The 16966-nt window shown below is 49.6% G+C and overlaps 2 protein-coding genes across 5 annotated transcripts in view; one reads left to right on the top strand and one right to left on the bottom strand.

The window, feature by feature from the left end:
* The first annotated feature begins 1916 nt into the window (after nt 1-1916).
* On the top strand, nt 1917-10865 carry ARPC5L (actin related protein 2/3 complex subunit 5 like). Of its 2 annotated transcripts, none has more exons than XM_066367153.1 (4): nt 1917-2812; nt 6888-6959; nt 8282-8458; nt 8546-8635. In XM_066367153.1, exons 1-4 carry the CDS (start codon nt 2663-2665, stop codon nt 8570-8572), a joined length of 426 nt encoding a protein of 141 aa, XP_066223250.1. In that variant the 5' UTR covers nt 1917-2662; the 3' UTR covers nt 8573-8635. The 2 variants fall into 2 exon arrangements, with proteins under 2 accessions (XP_066223250.1, XP_066223249.1); XM_066367152.1 differs by lacking the exon at nt 8546-8635 and adding an exon at nt 10060-10865 and having other exon boundaries at nt 2422-2812.
* An 836-nt stretch (nt 10866-11701) lies between these two features.
* The window catches only part of GOLGA1 (golgin A1), a 50981-nt gene continuing 45716 nt past the window's right edge, over nt 11702-16966 (bottom strand). For all 3 annotated transcript variants that reach the window (XM_066367163.1, XM_066367164.1, XM_066367165.1), the window contains exons 20-23: nt 15995-16054; nt 15274-15444; nt 14683-14769; nt 11702-14117 (exon numbers count right to left, since the gene is read on the bottom strand). In XM_066367163.1, the coding sequence (XP_066223260.1) occupies nt 14037-14117; nt 14683-14769; nt 15274-15444; nt 15995-16054 (399 nt within the window). In that variant the 3' untranslated portion in view covers nt 11702-14036. The remainder of the gene's footprint in view (nt 14118-14682; nt 14770-15273; nt 15445-15994; nt 16055-16966) is intronic.

The following is a 16966-nucleotide window of genomic DNA, read 5'->3' as shown; positions in this document are numbered from 1 at the left end:
CTAGGACACAACCTCCCGTGTCCCAAGTTTTCTGTTAATTCCTCTCTGTAGCTCCAAACGTACTGAGTTAAACTGATTATGAGTTGTCTCCATAGCTGGCCTGGAAGCTCTCTGGGGCATAACCACGGTTGACACCTGATTTGGTTTTTCTAGTTTCCAGGGTCAGCATATGAATGCTTGTTGGATGAATGAATGAGCCTTACCTCAGACTACAATGAGAAAGACTTTTAATTATTCTTATTTATTTATTTATTTTAGAGGAGAGAGAGAGAGAGAGAGAGAGAGAGAGAGAGAGAGAGAGAAGGGAGGGAGGAGCAGGAAGCTTCAATTCCCATATATGCCTTGACCAGGCAAGCCCAGGGTTTTGAACCGGCAACCTCAGCATTCCAGGTCAACGCTTTATCCACTGCGCCACCACAAGTCAGGCAAGAAAGACTTTTAGGAAGTAGAGCTATATAGGGGGGAGGGAGACACAGAGGACAATTTTGGCATGGATTAGTCTTAAATAGAAGTTGAATAGTGCACAGGGACTTTGCTGTCACATTTCCCAAATGCTTATAGTTCTATTAGAACTTATGGTTGTGTACATCTTTTCTGGACTTGAAATCATCTGTGACTTCCATTCTTCATACATGCTACATTCAAATCCACCAGCAAATTCTGTAGCCTCTATCTTCAAAATACACTTGACCTCTTCCCACCATTTATTGGCACCTGCCTGGCCTGAGTTACCATTGCCTGTCACCTAGATTATTAGCGTCACCTCTTAAATCACCTCTCTACTTTGGCTCCTGCTCCCATGTGTATTCTCAATACAACTGCTAACAGGGATTCTCTTCTCACTTAAGTCAGATCATGTAAGCAGCTCAGAATTTCCAGGGCTGTGCCTTCTGGACTAAGACCCCTATCCGTTCCTTAGCCTGCAAAGCCCTATAGCATCACCTCCATTTTTATTTCATCTCTTCTTACTCTTCTGCTCCAGTATGGCCTTGCTGTTTCTGAAATACACCAAGTTTGCCCTGCCTCTGGGCCTTTGCTTGGCTCCCTCCTTCACTTCCTTCCGGTCCCTGATCAGTGTCAAATGCTAAGGGACACCTCTGTTGACCACTTTATTTACTCACTCCCAGGCACTGCATGTTTGTTTACCCCTCAGCACACTGTCATCCTTGACATAGGATAGTATGGATTTTTAAAATTCTGCCTTTCTGACTGGAAAGGAGGTCCACAGTGATAAGTAGTGACTTGATTTCATTCACCAGTTTATTTGGATGCTATCTCCCTACTTGTAAAATGGGCATTTCTGGTTTCAAATTCCTCCTGACCAAGATATTCTGGGGATGTGAATTTCTCCTGTCTTGTGGCCTGTGTGAGTCATAAAGATCTCTTCCAAGGCATGGAACTGAAAAACAGGTGGGCTTTGCCTGTTGCCAGGATCCCCAAGACTTTTATTCAGCACCTATTTCCCACTGTAAGAGTCTGTATCTTTAGCACCTAAGATCAGGTAGCATCATAATCTGGTACATTTTTGATCTGCAGACACATTCATTGAGAAATAAAGCAATGAGTCACATTCACTAACTACTGGCCTTTATTAAAAAGAGTACTGTAATATGAAAACAAAGACCCAATTTAATCTAAGGCTATAAAGCCCATTAATGGAACCCCCTCAAGCAACAGCCTAGGTACCTAATCCTGGCAGAACAGAGCCTTCCTTCCCTGACTGTGCTAGAACTCCTCCACCCCCCCAGCTTTCCCCATCTCAGACCCTGAGCTTCCTACCAGGAAGCGCTTCTCCAGCCAGGTTCACCTTCTCAGCCCCTAGAACCTCGCCCTTCCTGCCAGGATGGTGGCGAGTCATCTCCCTCGCCTCAACCCCCACCCTACCCGCCTGGCCAAGGTGACTGCTATACACGCGAGGCACCCCACCCTCAAGTCCAAAGGTCTTCACTATTTTGTCAGCAACCAAGATACACTTTAAACGTCTTTAAATTCTATCCGTTAACAATACGATCACTGTGTACAAGACACAGGCCAGCCACCTCCTCTCAGCTCAGTGTGGTGGCGTTCAAGGTTCCTAAAATCTGAGACTTAGGCTCCCCCAACCCCCGTCACTCTAAGAACGACTACTCATCCCTCAGCTCGAAGAAGCCCGCCCCGCATTCTACAGGCAGAACCAGGTGCCTTCTCGGGGTCCTGTTCTCCCTCAGTCTGGGCAGTGATGACCCCAGGGGTCCGGGGCTGTGCCTGCGCCGTCCCCTTCCAGGGCCAGGAGCTCATCGAATGCAGAAGGGAGGCCGAAGAACGAGCACAGTAGTGGCGTCCAAGATGCTGGGCTTGCACGGGGACGTGAGCCAGCTTCTCGGACAGGGAGACTGAAGCGCAGTGAGGATGGGACTTTAGCCGGGGGCGTGCCAGGAGGTTACAAGACCATTAGCAGCAGGCTTCCAGCTTTGCACCCACAGGCTCCGCCCCTCCCACAGACACTTCCGGTTCCGGCGCGGACCGGAAGTGGGCGGGCGGCGGCGACAGCGCGCGGAGGAGGAGGAGGTGGAGGGGAGGTGGTGCCGGTCGGCCGCTTCCCGCCCCCGAGCCGGTTCCGAGCAGAGTGAATCTGAGGTCGGGCCCATAGCTGAGCTGGCTGAGTGGGCGCCGAGCCCCCGCTATGGCCCGGAACACGCTGTCCTCGCGCTTCCGTCGGGTGGACATCGATGAGTTTGACGAGAACAAATTCGTGGACGAGCAGGAGGAGGCGGCGGCGGCGGCGGGCGAGCCAGGCCCGGACCCCGGCGAGGTGGACGGGCTCCTGCGGCAATATCCTTCTCCGGCGTGGCGGCTCGGGCTCCCCTTTGGCTCAGCCTTCCCACTTTTCTCATCCCCAGCGCCTCAGCTGACGCCCCCTCCTCTTATCCCGGACCCCGTCTGGTCAGTCTCCCAGCCTCCTTGCGATCTGGCTGCCCTCGGGCCAGGTTTCTTCCGTCCGAACATCCCCCGCTTTCCTCTGACCTGCCTCCCAGCCCCTCTCGTTCCGGGTCCCGGCCCCCAGAGCCTCCCTGAGCATCGCATCCCTATGCGGTCCCTAGCCCCCGGTGGGCCGGCGTGCTCGGCGGCTCCTGGAGCATGCCGGACGCGCCTCCAGCCCCGCAGGCCGCTCACATCTCTGCGCGGCCTCTCCTCTTTTCTCCCCTGGCCTTCTCATCTCCTCAGGCTGCCCCTTCCTTGGACGCTCATCCATTCATTCCTCCTTGCAGGAAATGGGGTCATACTAGGGCTTCACCGGCGGGAGGGGCAGAGGTGAGCCACCGCTGAGTAATTGAGCGGCCAGGGCGGCTCCGGGGCACAGTCCTCTGGGACCCGATTGCAGCACCACGCGAACATAGGTGGGTGGATGGCTGCGGGGAAGCAAGGACACGGGGGAGCAAAGACTGAAGTCTCAGTCCATCCCTGAGGTCTGAGATTGTATACCCCTAACCCTCATATCAGTCTGACCCTCCAGCTCAGTGCCACTGCTTTTCACTCATTCTCAGCTTCCTACAAACATCTTGGGTTTTGGACCTTGATGGTCTCAGCATGTTCAACAAGTGAGTTTGGCTCCCTCCACCCAATAGTCTTCTTGTGCAGGAAGCAGTGGGAACATACTAGTAGTTTAGAGCTAAGAAAAACCAGAGAGCAAAAAGTGAAATGTAAAAGTAGAGCCCCACATTGGAAATGACTATTTTTGTGGCCACAGAAAGCAAGCATCTAGAAAACAAGATTAAAAATAGAAGTGGTTGTTACAGTCTGCTTGGTCCCTTAGCAGTTTGAACACAGGAAACTGACTTATTCTCAGAGGAAGGATTTTTCTTTATTTAAATGGTGTTACAGGAAGCCCCTGCCCCTCCCCCGCACTTGCCAGGGCAGGGTTGGAGGCTCCTGCAGTATATAAATCGGGTTCTGGGTGTTTAATCAGTTGACTCAGCTTGGGAAGTCAGGCCCATAGACTGCCTTTGGGAGGAGTCCTGCAGTGTTCTTCCAGTGTGCCTTTAAAACAAAACCTTCAGACTTTCTTTGTACAGGAATGTATTTTCAAATACAAACTTGTATTTCCTGCCCCATCAGGATCACCTTGCTTTTTACCCCTTTGGTGAAATGGTGGCATGAAAGGCTCCCCGTGAGGGAAGGCTGACTGCAGTCTGGGTGGGACCTCGCACGTGGCAGGAGGTGGCAGAAGGGCTGCAGCCCAGAAGCATCCACAGATGGCAGAACAAGGTCTGGTTATCTGCTGTTCTGATCCTGGTGCTGTAGGGACTTGTTGAAGGTCATCTCTTGACTAGTGATAGGTTTCTTGAGACTGCTTGGAGGCCTAGGCTTAGCACATTCAGGGATGGTGTTTTCTCTACTGCTGGCAACCTTGTTACCATGGAGAGTGTGCCTCTTGGGACTGGGGAAAGGGAGGTTAGCAGGTGAGAGCTGAAAGCTTAGCAAATGTGAGGCCCAAGGAGGGAGGAGGAACTAATATTTACTGAGTCCTTACCATGTCCCAGGTGTTGGACTTCTGTTAGGTCATTGAATTTAAACTATTGAACAAACTTCTAGGAGTCAGGACAGAGGCAAGGGGAATAGAGATAAGGGTTGATTGATTGAAGTGGGCAGGTGTAGGGAGGAGGCCTGCCCTGGTGCTGCACACAGCAGCAAGTCATGGTGGGAGATAACACAGGTGAACTAAAAGGACATGGGCTGTGCATCCACACGGACCCAGCTTTATGATACCATAGCTGTGTGACATTGAGTCGGTCACATACCCTCTCTGAAGCTCAGCACCCTTCTCTGTAGAAGGTTCTGTGGGAGCATTGCTGGACAACATCCCAGAAGGCTTCAGCACAGTGCTAGGCACACAGCAGGTGTCCTGGACATGCAGCTTGGGTTAGTGGGTGGAGTGCAGCAGAGTATTGTAAGAAGAGCTCGGCTTTGAAGTTAGGTGAGCTTGAAGGCCAGTTGGACAGCTTAGTTTTGTGACTTTGGGTAGGTCACTTCTCTTCTCTGAGCCTCAAATTCATTGCCTTTAAAATGAGAATAATGATTCTTGTTGCAGAGTTGTTAGCAATAATGATATGTGAAAGCCCTTGCACAGGGCCTGAGACTTTGTATGGATTTTAAAGTGGTTCCTTTTCTTCCTTACTGAGGGTACCTTCTGGTCCTCGGGAGCCAGGTGTCTGTTCAGGGCAGTGGTTTTGAGTGATTTTGTACTCTTTTCCCCTAGCAAATTTGGCAGTGTTCAGAGATATTTTGATGATCATGACTCAGAGGGTACTACTGGGATCTAACCGGTAGAGGCCAGGGATGCTGGTAAACATTGTCCGATGCATAGGCCAGACCCCACATTGATCATCTTGTCTAAAATGTCAGTAGTGCCATGGTCGAGAAACTGTGGCATAGAGGTGACTAGAGGTTGGGCAGGGTTCCCCAGCCTCCACAGTGTGTTCTTTGAAAGGGCCTGAAGCCAGCTGAGTACAGAGGCCAGCTTGATAAATGGTATGCCCTCCCAGCACCCCTTATCTCCTCAGCTGCTGAAGGTCCAGTACCCATCAACACTTCCAGTGAAGGCTTGGTAGACTTTGCTACAGAGAAGTAACTCTAAAGCAGTGACTCTTTTTGCCTCGGTGACTAGTTATCCCACCCTTCCAAATGTTTTGTTTGCAACCATGTTGGATAGTGAAGAGCACCAGCCTGCATTTCCTTTCAAGCCTCTGGTCTCTGCTTAATTGCTCTGGGACACCAAATTAGAAAAGAATTCTGAGGTAGACACTATCAGTGGCTGCTGTCAGACTGGCCTTTGCCTGGCTTGGGAAGAAGAATTCCAAAGCTGACAGATAAGGGGGTGGGCTGCCTCTCAAACATGGAAGGTGGCTCAGAGCCAAGCAGGGGGCTGGGAGCTTATCAGGAGTGGCTTTGTGGTGGTGTGGGCCTTGCAGTCAAGATGGAGCCCACACTAGGGAAGAGAGGACAGCTTTGCTCGGAGGATCTGTCTGTTTCCATGTGGGTATTGCCGCATGAACAGGACAGGAGTAGAGACGCGATTGGGCAGAAGCCATTCCTTGTTCTATTTTTGAAGCTTTTTGGCTAAAGCCAATGTTTCAGATGAGGAAATGAAAGTCGGCTGATGTAATTCGGTTTAAAATAGGTGTCACCTTTGGGGATCTAACCCAGATTTTAATTTTCTTTTGAGTGCTAGCTGTTCAGAACTCAGCAAAGAATCTGTCAGGATTGCAGCTGAGGTTTGGGGAGTGGGGGAGGATTAGCTCATTTTTGGTAAAGGTTCTTGTAGATTAATAAATCTGCCTCCTGGTAGAAGTTGGGATTTCACTGGCCTGAGCAGGTCTTGGAAGATACAGTTTTTTTAGCACATATTAATTTCTTTAATAGTTTAACTGATAAAAACAACTGGATTAAGAGTGAGGAGACCTCGGTTGGTGCCTTTGTTCCTCCCTTTTGTGAACAAGAAGTTGAGAACGATAATCTCAAGTGGTTTTGGTGAGGATTCAGTAGGGCAGATGTGGTGCTCTGTACTGAGCAGGTGCATTTGAGCTCAATGTAAGTTACCATTCATGGGCAGTTGCTTTGCTTCTGATGTCCAGAGATAGAGGGAGGGAGTGTCCAGACTTGCTTTGAGGGGTAAGGTTTAGAGAATGGCAGAAGGAGGTGCGTGAGGGTGACTGAGGTGTTGTCCACCCTCTCTGTAGCTCAGGAAATCTGCCCCCTAAACCGGCCATGCCCACATGGAAGCCACAACAGGAGGTGGGTGGATGGGGAGAAGATGCTATTTGACTCCATTCTCTTGAGCTGTTTTGGGGATGAGTTGGTTAAGAAGAGCATGCTTGAGCCTAGCCATCCTTAACTGGTGGTGGTGCACAGGGGACATGCTTCGGGCATTTCATGCAGCTTTGAGGAACTCCCCCGTCAACACCAAGAACCAAGCTGTGAAGGTAAAGGGGGTTGCACTGCAGCTCTGCTGGGTGGGTGGGACCGGGGCTGTGGTTGTCTGCTGCCTCCAGCTGACCATGAGCTCCCTGGGGCTCTGGACAGGGTCTGTTTCATCTCTGCATCAGTGAGTATCTACCAAGGAAGTGAGCTGACACTGGGCAGTGCTTCCACAGAAGCCTCCTGGTGTTCCTGACATCAGATCTATCAGTGTTTATAGTATAAGCTTCCCAAAGAAGCCTGTTCACTCCTCCGCAGAGCCTCATGGGGTGAGAAGTCAGCCCAGCCCTTGCTGGTCAGCAGAACTATAAATTAGCTTGCCATGTGAGACTTACCAGTGGTTATGCTTTTATAGACTATTGGATAGGCTTTACTTGCATAAGGATTTTTCAGTGCCTCTAAGACAGCGGTTCGAGAACCGCTGTTCTAAGAGTTCCTGTCTTTTAAAAACTAGGTGGGAAGATACAGTTGTGCTTACTACATCACTGAGGCTAACACTGCATCACTGAAGCGAAAATTTGGTCCAGGGAAAGGGTTCTCTGAAGCTGGGATTTTGCCATTTTTTGGCAGCATCTTTTTTTTTTCTTTTTTACAGAGACAGAGAGTGAGTCAGAGAGAGGGATAGACAGGGACAGGCAGACAGGAACGGAGAGAGATGAGAAGCATCAATCATCAGTTTTTCGTTGCGAACCTTAGTTGTTCATTGATTGCTTTCTCATATGTGCCATGACCGCGGGCCTTCAGCAGACTAAGTAACCCTTGCTCAAGCCAGCGACCTTGGGTCCAAGCTGGTGAGCTTTGCTCAAACCAGATGAGCCCACGCTCAAGCTGGAGACCTCGGGGTCTCGAACCTGGGTCCTCGGCATCCCAATCTGACGCTCTACTCATTGCGCCACCCCCTGGTCAGGCTTGGCAGCATCTTGATGTGATCAATAGTTGCACCTCTTAAATGAGGAGGGCACTGGCCCCTCTGTTACTGGAGGGGGGGGGGGCGCAGAGGGAAGCTGCAGCGATAAACCTGTTAATATAGATCTAGAGTTTAAGGCCTGCTGTTGTCATCAAAAAGAGTGATGCTTCTCCCCACTAAAGTTATTCCCCTCAAATAGTGGAATAATTTACTGGCATAAATAAAGGATACTTGGAAATTTAAATTAGTAAAACAATGTCTGCTCACTTATGTCTGTAACCATCCCAGATGAATTGGAAATTATGTAGTGTTTCTAGTGAGTTCTGACCACTAGGTTTGGTGTTTCTGAGCCAGCAGTGGGGCCGTGGCTGTGCCCGGGCTGTGGCTCTGGGCCTCACTCCCTTTCTCTTTCCTCTGTAGGAACGAGCCCAGGGCGTGGTGCTGAAAGTACTTACAAATTTTAAGAGCAGCGAAATTGAGCAGGCTGTGCAGTCACTGGACAGAAATGGCATTGACTTGCTAATGAAGTACATTTATAAAGGGTTTGAGAAGCCCACAGAAAACAGCAGCGCAGTGCTGCTCCAGTGGCATGAAAAGGTATGTGAACACATTGCCACAGACTCACCCAGCCCCAGGGTTCAAGTCAGCAGGCCAGATTTTCCAAAAAATAGTAATGTCTTGTAGGCACATGAGAACAAGAGCCACACCTAAGGCAGCCTGGGACATTTGATCACTTACCTCTGCCAAGGAAGCACTGGTAGGGGTCCACTCTCTCTGGTAATCACAGTTGCTTTAACTGCTGGTGTATGCCAGGCAGGTCATGGGGCAGGTGACTTGGCATGGTAAGGTAGAGGAGTCCCAGATGGGAGGGAGGCAGCCTTGCTGGGGGTTGGGGCTTCATAGTCTTTCCTTGCATTGGTGGATGTGGAGGAGGTGGAGGAGGAAGAGGAGAAGGTGAAGGAGGAAGTGGTGGAGGTAGTGGAGGAGGAGGAGGAGGAGGAGGAAGAGGTGGAGGAGGTAGAGGAGGAGGAAGAGGTGGAAGAGGTGGAGGAGGAAGTGGTGGAGGTGGTGGTGGAGGCCTCACCAGGCCGGAGTGGGCAGTGGCTTGGGTCAGTCATCAAGTCTGTGCCTTGCCTGTCAGCGTCTCCTCACTCTTTAGAGCTACAGGAAGCGTGCCCACAATCACAGGAGACCGGGCAATCACTAACACAATGTCTCTCCCAAAAGGCTCCATTGTGTTTTAAGGGAATGGTTCTCTTACTGAGGGGTTAGTCACTTGGGCAGCTTCAGTGCTGAGCTGGTGTTGTGGCCTTTGATGGGGTTTTTTTTGGTTTTGTATTTTTCCGAAGTTAGAAACAGGAAGGCAGTCAGACTCCCACATGTGCCCAACCAGGATCCACCAGGCATGCCCACTATGGGACGATGCTCTGCCCATCTGGGGCATTGCTCCGTTGCAATTGGAGCCATTCTAGCACCTGAGGTGGAGGATAGGGAGTCATCCTCAGCGCTCGGGCCAACTTTGCTCCAGTGGAGCCTTGGCTGCAGGAGGGGAAGAGAGAGAGAGGAAGGAGAGGGGGAGGGGTAGAGAAGCAGATGGGCGCTTCTCCTGTGTGTCCTGGCTGGGAATCGAACCCGGGACTGCCACATACCGGGCCAGCGCTCTACCACTGAGTCAGCCAGCCAGGGCCGTGGCCTTTGGTTTTGCTGGTGGATATGCTGCCTACATGGCTAGAAGATGAGCTCCTGGGCTTAGTAGGTGGGGGTGGCTTACTCAGTTCCCCTGAGCGAGACCTCTGCATGGGGTGGGGGCCAGGCCTTTTGAGCCCTTTAAGGCAACTTGGTGCTTAGCCCTACTGGCATTTCTAATGAGGGCTCCGCAGGCAGCTCTGATGAGTATGTGCTGGTTCAAATGCCTAGGGCAGTGCCAGCAGGCGGGAAACAGCTGTCAGAAGGGAAATTTGGGGAGTCTGCTGTGTGTGTGCAGAGTTCTACCTAAAGAGCAACTCCTGGACCATGGCTCCAGGACAGGGCTCTGTTGCCTTCTGTCTGTGCCTGTTGCTATTGCAGGAATCTTTCCAGAGGGTCTGATATGGTGGGACCTGCGTCAGGGAGTGCATCGTCCCATCTCCCCTGGCAAGCTAGGCTCCCCCTTGTCCAGCGGAGTTCATCTGACACATTTCCTTTTCCTGCCCCCACAGGCATTAGCAGTAGGAGGACTAGGCTCCATTATAAGAGTTCTTACAGCAAGAAAGACTGTTTAAAAAAAAAGACTCATGTTACCTTGAGAAGAATTTTGGATGCACAGGCTGATGAAGAAGGGATTGACAATGGACCATCTTCCTAGGAACTCCCAACTATTTCAGGACATGCATCCGCGGAAGTGTATTTTATTTTCAAGGTGGAGGGAGAAGTTGTCTTACTGTTTCCTAAATCCTCTGCAGGATCTGATAGTCTATGCCTTTGTCCACAAATAATGCAGAACTGACATTGTGACCGTCTGCCAGAGTGGCTGGCCAGCGTGGGTCAGGAGTCCCTGTGTGCACTGCCTGTTTAAATGGGGGAGGGATGAGGTGGGCAGGTGCAGATCCAAGGGCTGCGCGAAAGGGGAGCTTGTTTCTGACATGGAAACGCCCCGAGGGTTTGTATAGACGTCCCGTCCTCCCAGGGAAGGCAGGCTCTCGGCTTCGTTGTAAAGTGCCTGCTGCATCAATAAAGCTCTTGGCTTATTAGTATATACTTGGCGGTGTGTTTCATCCATGTAAAAAATGGGTAGTGAATGGGATGGTAATGAGCGAGGGGCCAACTGGTCTGGAAATGCCAAGGCGCGGGCACGGCAACTGGCCCTCTGGCCCGGCAGCCCCTCAGCCTGGGCTATAGTGCTGCCCGCTGCTACGGAGAGATGTTTTGCTGACTAAGTATTTATTGTTTTTACTCCTTTGATTTGTATGTAATTTTGGAGCTTATTTAATTTAATAAAGTGCCAAACATTCAGTAATTGACCTAAGCTTTAAAAGTCTTTAGTTTGTGTGACTGCACTTGGAGTCTTTCGAGAGTAGGCCTCAGATGGGCCTGGTCACCATCTCCTGACACTGTGGTGTGGCAGGAACATTTTTACTGTCAAGCTGACAAGTTCTCTTTAAAGGATTAAAAGCCAGAAACAGGTAGCATCAGCCTATAAATATAAAAAGAACATTTTGTTTCCTGTAACTACATACTAACAGTGAGCCTCTTTGAAGAGCAAAGATACTTTTTTTTTCCTTTTTAGTATAGGTACCTAGTCTGTATTCTGTTAAGGGTAAGGACTTCTTTCCTATTCCTAAAGCTCCCCAGTCACTGGGGCCTTGGAGAAAAATGCTGACCAAAGTGACACAATCCTCCCAGCTCCTCTAGAACCCCCACCATCTCTGGGAGGTGGGCTTAGGCTGTTGGCTCATTACATACACACTGCTCACAAAATACAGGGGTCAGGGGACGTGCGGGTACTCCAGTACTTGCAGCCTTTTGTACAGGGCATTTTCACCAATGAGATACAAGTTGGTTTTGCATCTCATTTGCAAAATTGAACAACTTTCTTTGACTTGTCATTTGCTTTTCTGATGTTCTTGTTTAATTTAAAAAAAAATTAAAGGCTTTTTTATTGCTCATACTCATTTTGAAATATCTCCTAATTTTTGTGGGCAGTGTATTTATTCACCCAACCCCTACCTGCAGAGATTCTTCCTGAAAGAAATGCTTTGTAACAGCCTTTGAAGTATTAAATAAGAGACACAATGTACTAATTTAATAAGTCAAAGAAATGTTGACAGCATATTTTATCAAGTGAAACCCACTGTAGTTGCATCTGGATTGAAGAGCTTTAATCAAAAAGCATATTGCACCACAAATAACTTCTACAGCAGTTCTAGATACTATAATCCCTATTTACAACATGGAGGGAGAGAGAGATCAGGATCCAATGCTCATATAAAGGGCTATAGATACTGTTTCTATCACAATGTTTATACAAGTAAAAGTGCATTCAATCACTCAGGATAGTTACTCCACTCTTCCTCTTAAAGCTGAAGGAAATCCAACATGCAGGAGGAAAGCTTAATCAGAATGAATCCCCTCTAACAAGTGCTGCCCCCCCCATCTACACCTAAACCTGCCGGGAAGGGGGGCACGCTCCGGCAGGTGAGGCCGGGGAGCAGCTGCTGCTCCGATGGCTGTGCTGCAGCTGCTGCAGGCAAGCCCCGAGTTACTCGGATTTCAGGATTCTTTCCTGCAACAGCTGGAAAAGCTACCTGGTTCATTAAAATTATGGAACAGAAGGGACTCCTGTTTTGTATCCCCACCAGGTAAGTGGAAAGTAGCACGGGGGAACAGTGCGTTACTCTGTGTGCTCTGTACTGTCTCGGGCTCGCGCAGTCGGGAGGTGCTGACCGGGAAACGGGGCAGGTTAGCCGTGGGTGCCTGGTGTGTCTGTACAGAAGAGAGTCACGTGAATGAGGGACAGTATTTTATAGAGATGTGATGAAAATGCATAAATTTCATAGACTTCATTTATTTTTAGATTGTATAATACCCAGTAAACCTAAAAAAAAAAAAAGAAAAGAATATAGCATCTAAACAGGACAGACATCTGAAGAAAGAGGTAGGTGAGTGAATGGGTCACGTGGACGGCAGAAAGCCCGAGCTGGACGAAGGTGATGCTGACCTGGCTTGGTACAGCCAGGTCTGTGGAAATGTAGCAGGTTAACTGAATTGAATCCCTGTTTTTCTGTGAGAGACAGATTTTAACCCTAAGCATAACTGAGAAACATAACTTTATATCATGGGATAACTGATAATAAATATAGGAACAACAGTTGCTAATTCAACTTTTTATTTAACCAGTGAAACTTTCATCAAACTAAATCAATAAACAGTTTCCCTTTAGATTTGATATCGTGGCTTATCCAGGGCAAGCATGTGCCCTTTTCTTTAATAATAATACAAGTTTTTGTCAGACTACCTGAGTTGTCTGCGTACTATCAAGCTGCAGCCAGCTCGGGCTGGGGCCACCATATATGAATGTAGTGTCATCTAAAATTTTGGGGGGCAGGGTGAGGGAGAGAGATGGTGGCTGCGCTGACAAGGCAGACCCCCTCCGATGTTTGGTCAAGGCTGGGAGGAGGGGCAGCTGCTGCCGCCTCTGAAGTACAGCAGACTCCTTAACAGCAGGAAACGAATTAGCATTTGCTCAGTGTTACAACTCAGAATCAAGAGCAAAGCAAATGAAATGCCACCACTGCTTCAGAGGGAAGCAGACACCGCAGAATGCTAGTGAACAGGGACAGGAATCCCAGTCTCAGAAATAATATCCTCTCAAAGCTCCAATTTTCCTCTAAGAACACCATTAAATAGATTTTATAATACAGAAGACAGGTTTATAATAGTGAAGACCTTTAGCTATAAAAAATAGTTTAAAATGGTTTACCAGCAACCTATCCAAGACAAGTACATTCATTAAGAAGGCAATTGAAGGTATTTGGTACTACTGTTAGGATATTTTTTATATTTGCCAGCTTTCTTTAGTAAAACAAGATACTGTCAGCTGCATATTCATTAATCCATACTGGTTCCAGAATATCTTAAAGATGTACACATCTAAAGTTCTAGGTCATTGAAAGACAAAGTAAAATGTTTTCTTGAGAGGATAGGTTAAAAGCCTCTTCTAACTCATCTGAACCCAAACATGCTCACAGGGAAGGGGAAGCTTTCAAAGCCACGCCCGCTGAGTTGGCTTGTGGCAGAAGCAGGCGAGTCTGGCTTGCTGGACACCATTTCAAAGGGCTCTCTACGTCCAGCGTCATCACTATGTGATGGATCAGCGGCCTCTGCCAAATGCTGATGGCTAACAAAAGTTAGAAACTTTCAGGTGCGGACACACTGGCCAGAGCTGGGATTATAGCAGCACTAGAAATGTGGGTAGTGCCAGGACCCTCCCGTTTTTGACCAGAATGACAGGACGCGCTCTCCTGAGGTCCTTACCAGTCTGCAGGGATGTGGACCTTTAAGTCTTGTAAACAATGTATAGATGCTTGTACAAAATACTGCAGTTACAGTGATGAAAAACCCACCCAGACTGGTGTGTCAGTGTTCTTTTCACAGAAAGAGTGTCAGCACACAGAACTCCATCCTGGGGTAGTTCCATCTAGGACCACGGTATCCGAGGGCTGGAGATGGATGGCCGGATGCTGCCCTTGGGAGCTGGCTTGGACCCGAACCATGACATCTGTGTGTTAAACAGGAAAGGCTCCTGAGATGAGAACCAGGACTAGGTGCAGAGGGAGCTGAAACAGGCCTTGCCCCACCCCTGGGCCACCCCCTTCTGCCCTCCACACATCCCAAGTTGGCTGTGACCAAAGCAGTGAAGACTGGTTGTGGTGCCCACTCTGTAGGGCTCAGAGCCCATTCTAAGTAAAGGAGGAAAATGGCAGAAAAAAAACTGAGTTGACCAAAGTGATGAAATTGTAGGAATTTTTCCCTTGATTTTTTTCTATTACATAATTAATGCAGGTATTTTTTGCAAACAATTTTTTACTATTTTTAAAAGCTTTGGTGCTGGGGCCAGCTCTATGGCTCCTGAAGAAGTGGTATCAATGAAATTGCTTTGGAAAATAGTCTGTTGGTCAAGTACAGCACAGACGTGTGGGCACAAAGCATGCCCTCAGTAACTGCCTGAGTCAAGTTCATCCGAAAGCACCTTGTAGGCGGACGGCGCGGCCGCGGGCCGCTCTCACCTGCTGGTGCTGCTCACTCAGCACTTGGGGAAGCTGGCCAGCAGACCGGGCACCTACCTTATACTCCAGGGTTTCTCTGAGCATGTTCTCTTCCTCCTGTGAGAAGTTCAGCAGCACTGACACAGCTTTTATAAGGTGAAAAGCCTGAAACAAAGTTTCGCTGTTGTGGATCCAGGGGGTGGGGGTGGGGGTGGGGGAGTTGAGGCTAAATTGCAGCATTTTGGGTTCTCTTCCTGGTGTGTGCTCCAGCAGTGAGCCAGGACCACATGGAGGTCTGACGGCAATGATAGGTTCCCTCTCTCCATCTTTCATTTCAGGGACTGGCAAGAGGCCCAGGACATCCCCAGCAGCTCTCCTGCTCCTCAGGGGATGCAGGGAGGCCGGGCAGATTCAGTTCCCTGGACTCTGGTCTCGGCATCCAAGCCACATCCCCTCCCAGGAGCTAGGTCCCTGCTAGGTGGACCCCCAACTTGCTGCTCAGTCAGCAGGTTAATGCCAGCTGCAGAAACGACTTAGGTGCCTACACTGGTGTCACACTGGGAGAGGAAGAATGCAATGGCTGTGGTGGGAGGCTGTGCAGGGCTCGGACAAATAAGCCATGTCCTGGGGTGGAATTCCTTACGCAAAAGGCAACTCAGAAGCCCTTACCTCGGACTCCCGACAGGACATGAACTTCAAAACCACGTGTTTAAGGTACTCCAGGTTGATCTCGCGGGCGTCAGTCAGGTCAGCATTGTTCATGACAGAAGGGGCCACATTCGGCATTTCAGGGCCAGGTTTCTCCCGGAATTCAAAAAACTCGTTATCCGGTCTAATTTTCTGAAAAACCAAAGGAAAGATGCTACACTGAACCAGAAAATCACACAGGAGATTCACCCGACCCACGCTGTGACAGCTGGTCCTCTGCCACACCCTGCCCAGGGCACCCCCTGGGGGACTTGCCAGCGACTGGAGAAGGCTCAGCCCCTCCAGGTGGGGTGGACAGTGGAGAGGAGGGAGAAAGGTAACCTAGGGAGGTTCGGACATTTCCTTTATCTGTGTCATGACGCACGTCGTGGGGTGGTAAGCGCTGCAGCGAGAGCTGAGGCCCCGCTCTCCTGGCTGGGCCAGGCACTGCCATTCACAGCAGGGCCCACATCACCCCACTTCTCAGACTACAGCCGGAGCAGAAGGTGTGTGCCCGAGGTCACATAGCCACTTTATAGAGGCCTTTTCAAGCTGACAGGGCACTGCCCCACCAGCCAACATCTGACCTCCCAAAGACCCCTTGCAATCACCGGGGGGAAGGGCAGCACCGTCAGACAGCAAGGGACCCAGGGGGACCCGAGAGCCGGGAGGGCACGGGCAGCCGGGAGAAGAGGGTACTCACCAGTTCCTTCTGCAGCGTCTTTTTGAGTTCCAGCATCCTCTGCTGCATCTGCTTGATGGTCTGAGACAAACCCCCCCCCACAGCCAAAAGCCATTCGTTAAACGCACATTTCACCATCTCTAAGGACAACAGGACAGACACTCTCTTGGGTCCCCACACATCTATTAGAAGTCCCTGCTCAGTCTCCTGAGAGGCTTGTGCTGTCACACCTGTGTGCCTGCTGCCTTGGACTCCTTCCCTCACATGGCTCTGCTGCTGTGCACACACTTGCTCTTCAGGCCCGCTAAGGGCCACTGAAGTCGTCGTATACTCCTCTGCGGAGCACGCAAATGCCCAGTAAGGACCGGGTCAGAGGACGACAGTCCCCAGGGGCTCTGTCCTCAGGACTGCTTCCAGGGCTTGCCTCCCTAAGTAGCACAGTAGAAACATCTCTGTACAGTCTATTTTGTCCTTCAGAATTATATTTATGTGCTATGATCCCCAAGTAGGACACTTAGGCCACAATCTATGGTTCTCATCATTAGCACTTCTCTCCTGAAATACCATGATTTGCAACATTTATTTTGAAAAGTATAAAATATTATGGTGTTTCTGCACAACCCACCAACATTGGGTTTTATATCTTTTACTTATTTATTTTATTTTGTTTTAGTGAGTTTAATTAGCATTATGAACCTTAAATGTAATTCATTACACATTCCATTAATCACTAGAAAGGCTGAACTGTTTTCCCAATAAAAAATATTGCTGTAAAAAACCAAAATGTTGCCTGACCAGGCGGTGGCACAGTGGATAGAGCATCGGACTGGGATGCAGAGGACCCAGGTTCGAGACCCCAAGGTCGCCAGCTTGGGCGCAGGCTCATCTGGTTTGAGCAAAAGCTCACCAACTTGGACCCAACGTCACTGACTCAAGCAAGGGGTTACTCGGTCTGCTGAAGGCCCGCGGTCAAGGCACATAGAGAAAGCAATC

Source organism: Saccopteryx leptura, chromosome 2 (assembly GCF_036850995.1).
Source record: "Saccopteryx leptura isolate mSacLep1 chromosome 2, mSacLep1_pri_phased_curated, whole genome shotgun sequence".
In the NCBI taxonomy this organism is placed as follows: Eukaryota; Metazoa; Chordata; class Mammalia; order Chiroptera; family Emballonuridae; genus Saccopteryx; species Saccopteryx leptura.
Note: the sequence above shows the minus strand (reverse complement) of the source record. Positions and strands in the feature narration are given on the sequence as shown.

What these genes read in the sequence shown, in the direction of transcription:
- ARPC5L (XM_066367152.1), top strand. Translation starts at nt 2,663, where the DNA reads ATGGCCCGGAACACGCTGTCCTCGCGCTTCCGTCGGGTGGACATCGAT. An exon ending in TGGACGGGCTCCTGCGGCAA is followed by an intron (nt 2,813 to 6,887) that starts TATCCTTCTCCG and finishes TGGTGGTGCACA; the next exon opens with GGGGACATGCTTCGGGCATT. An exon ending in CCAAGAACCAAGCTGTGAAG is followed by an intron (nt 6,960 to 8,281) that starts GTAAAGGGGGTT and finishes TTTCCTCTGTAG; the next exon opens with GAACGAGCCCAGGGCGTGGT.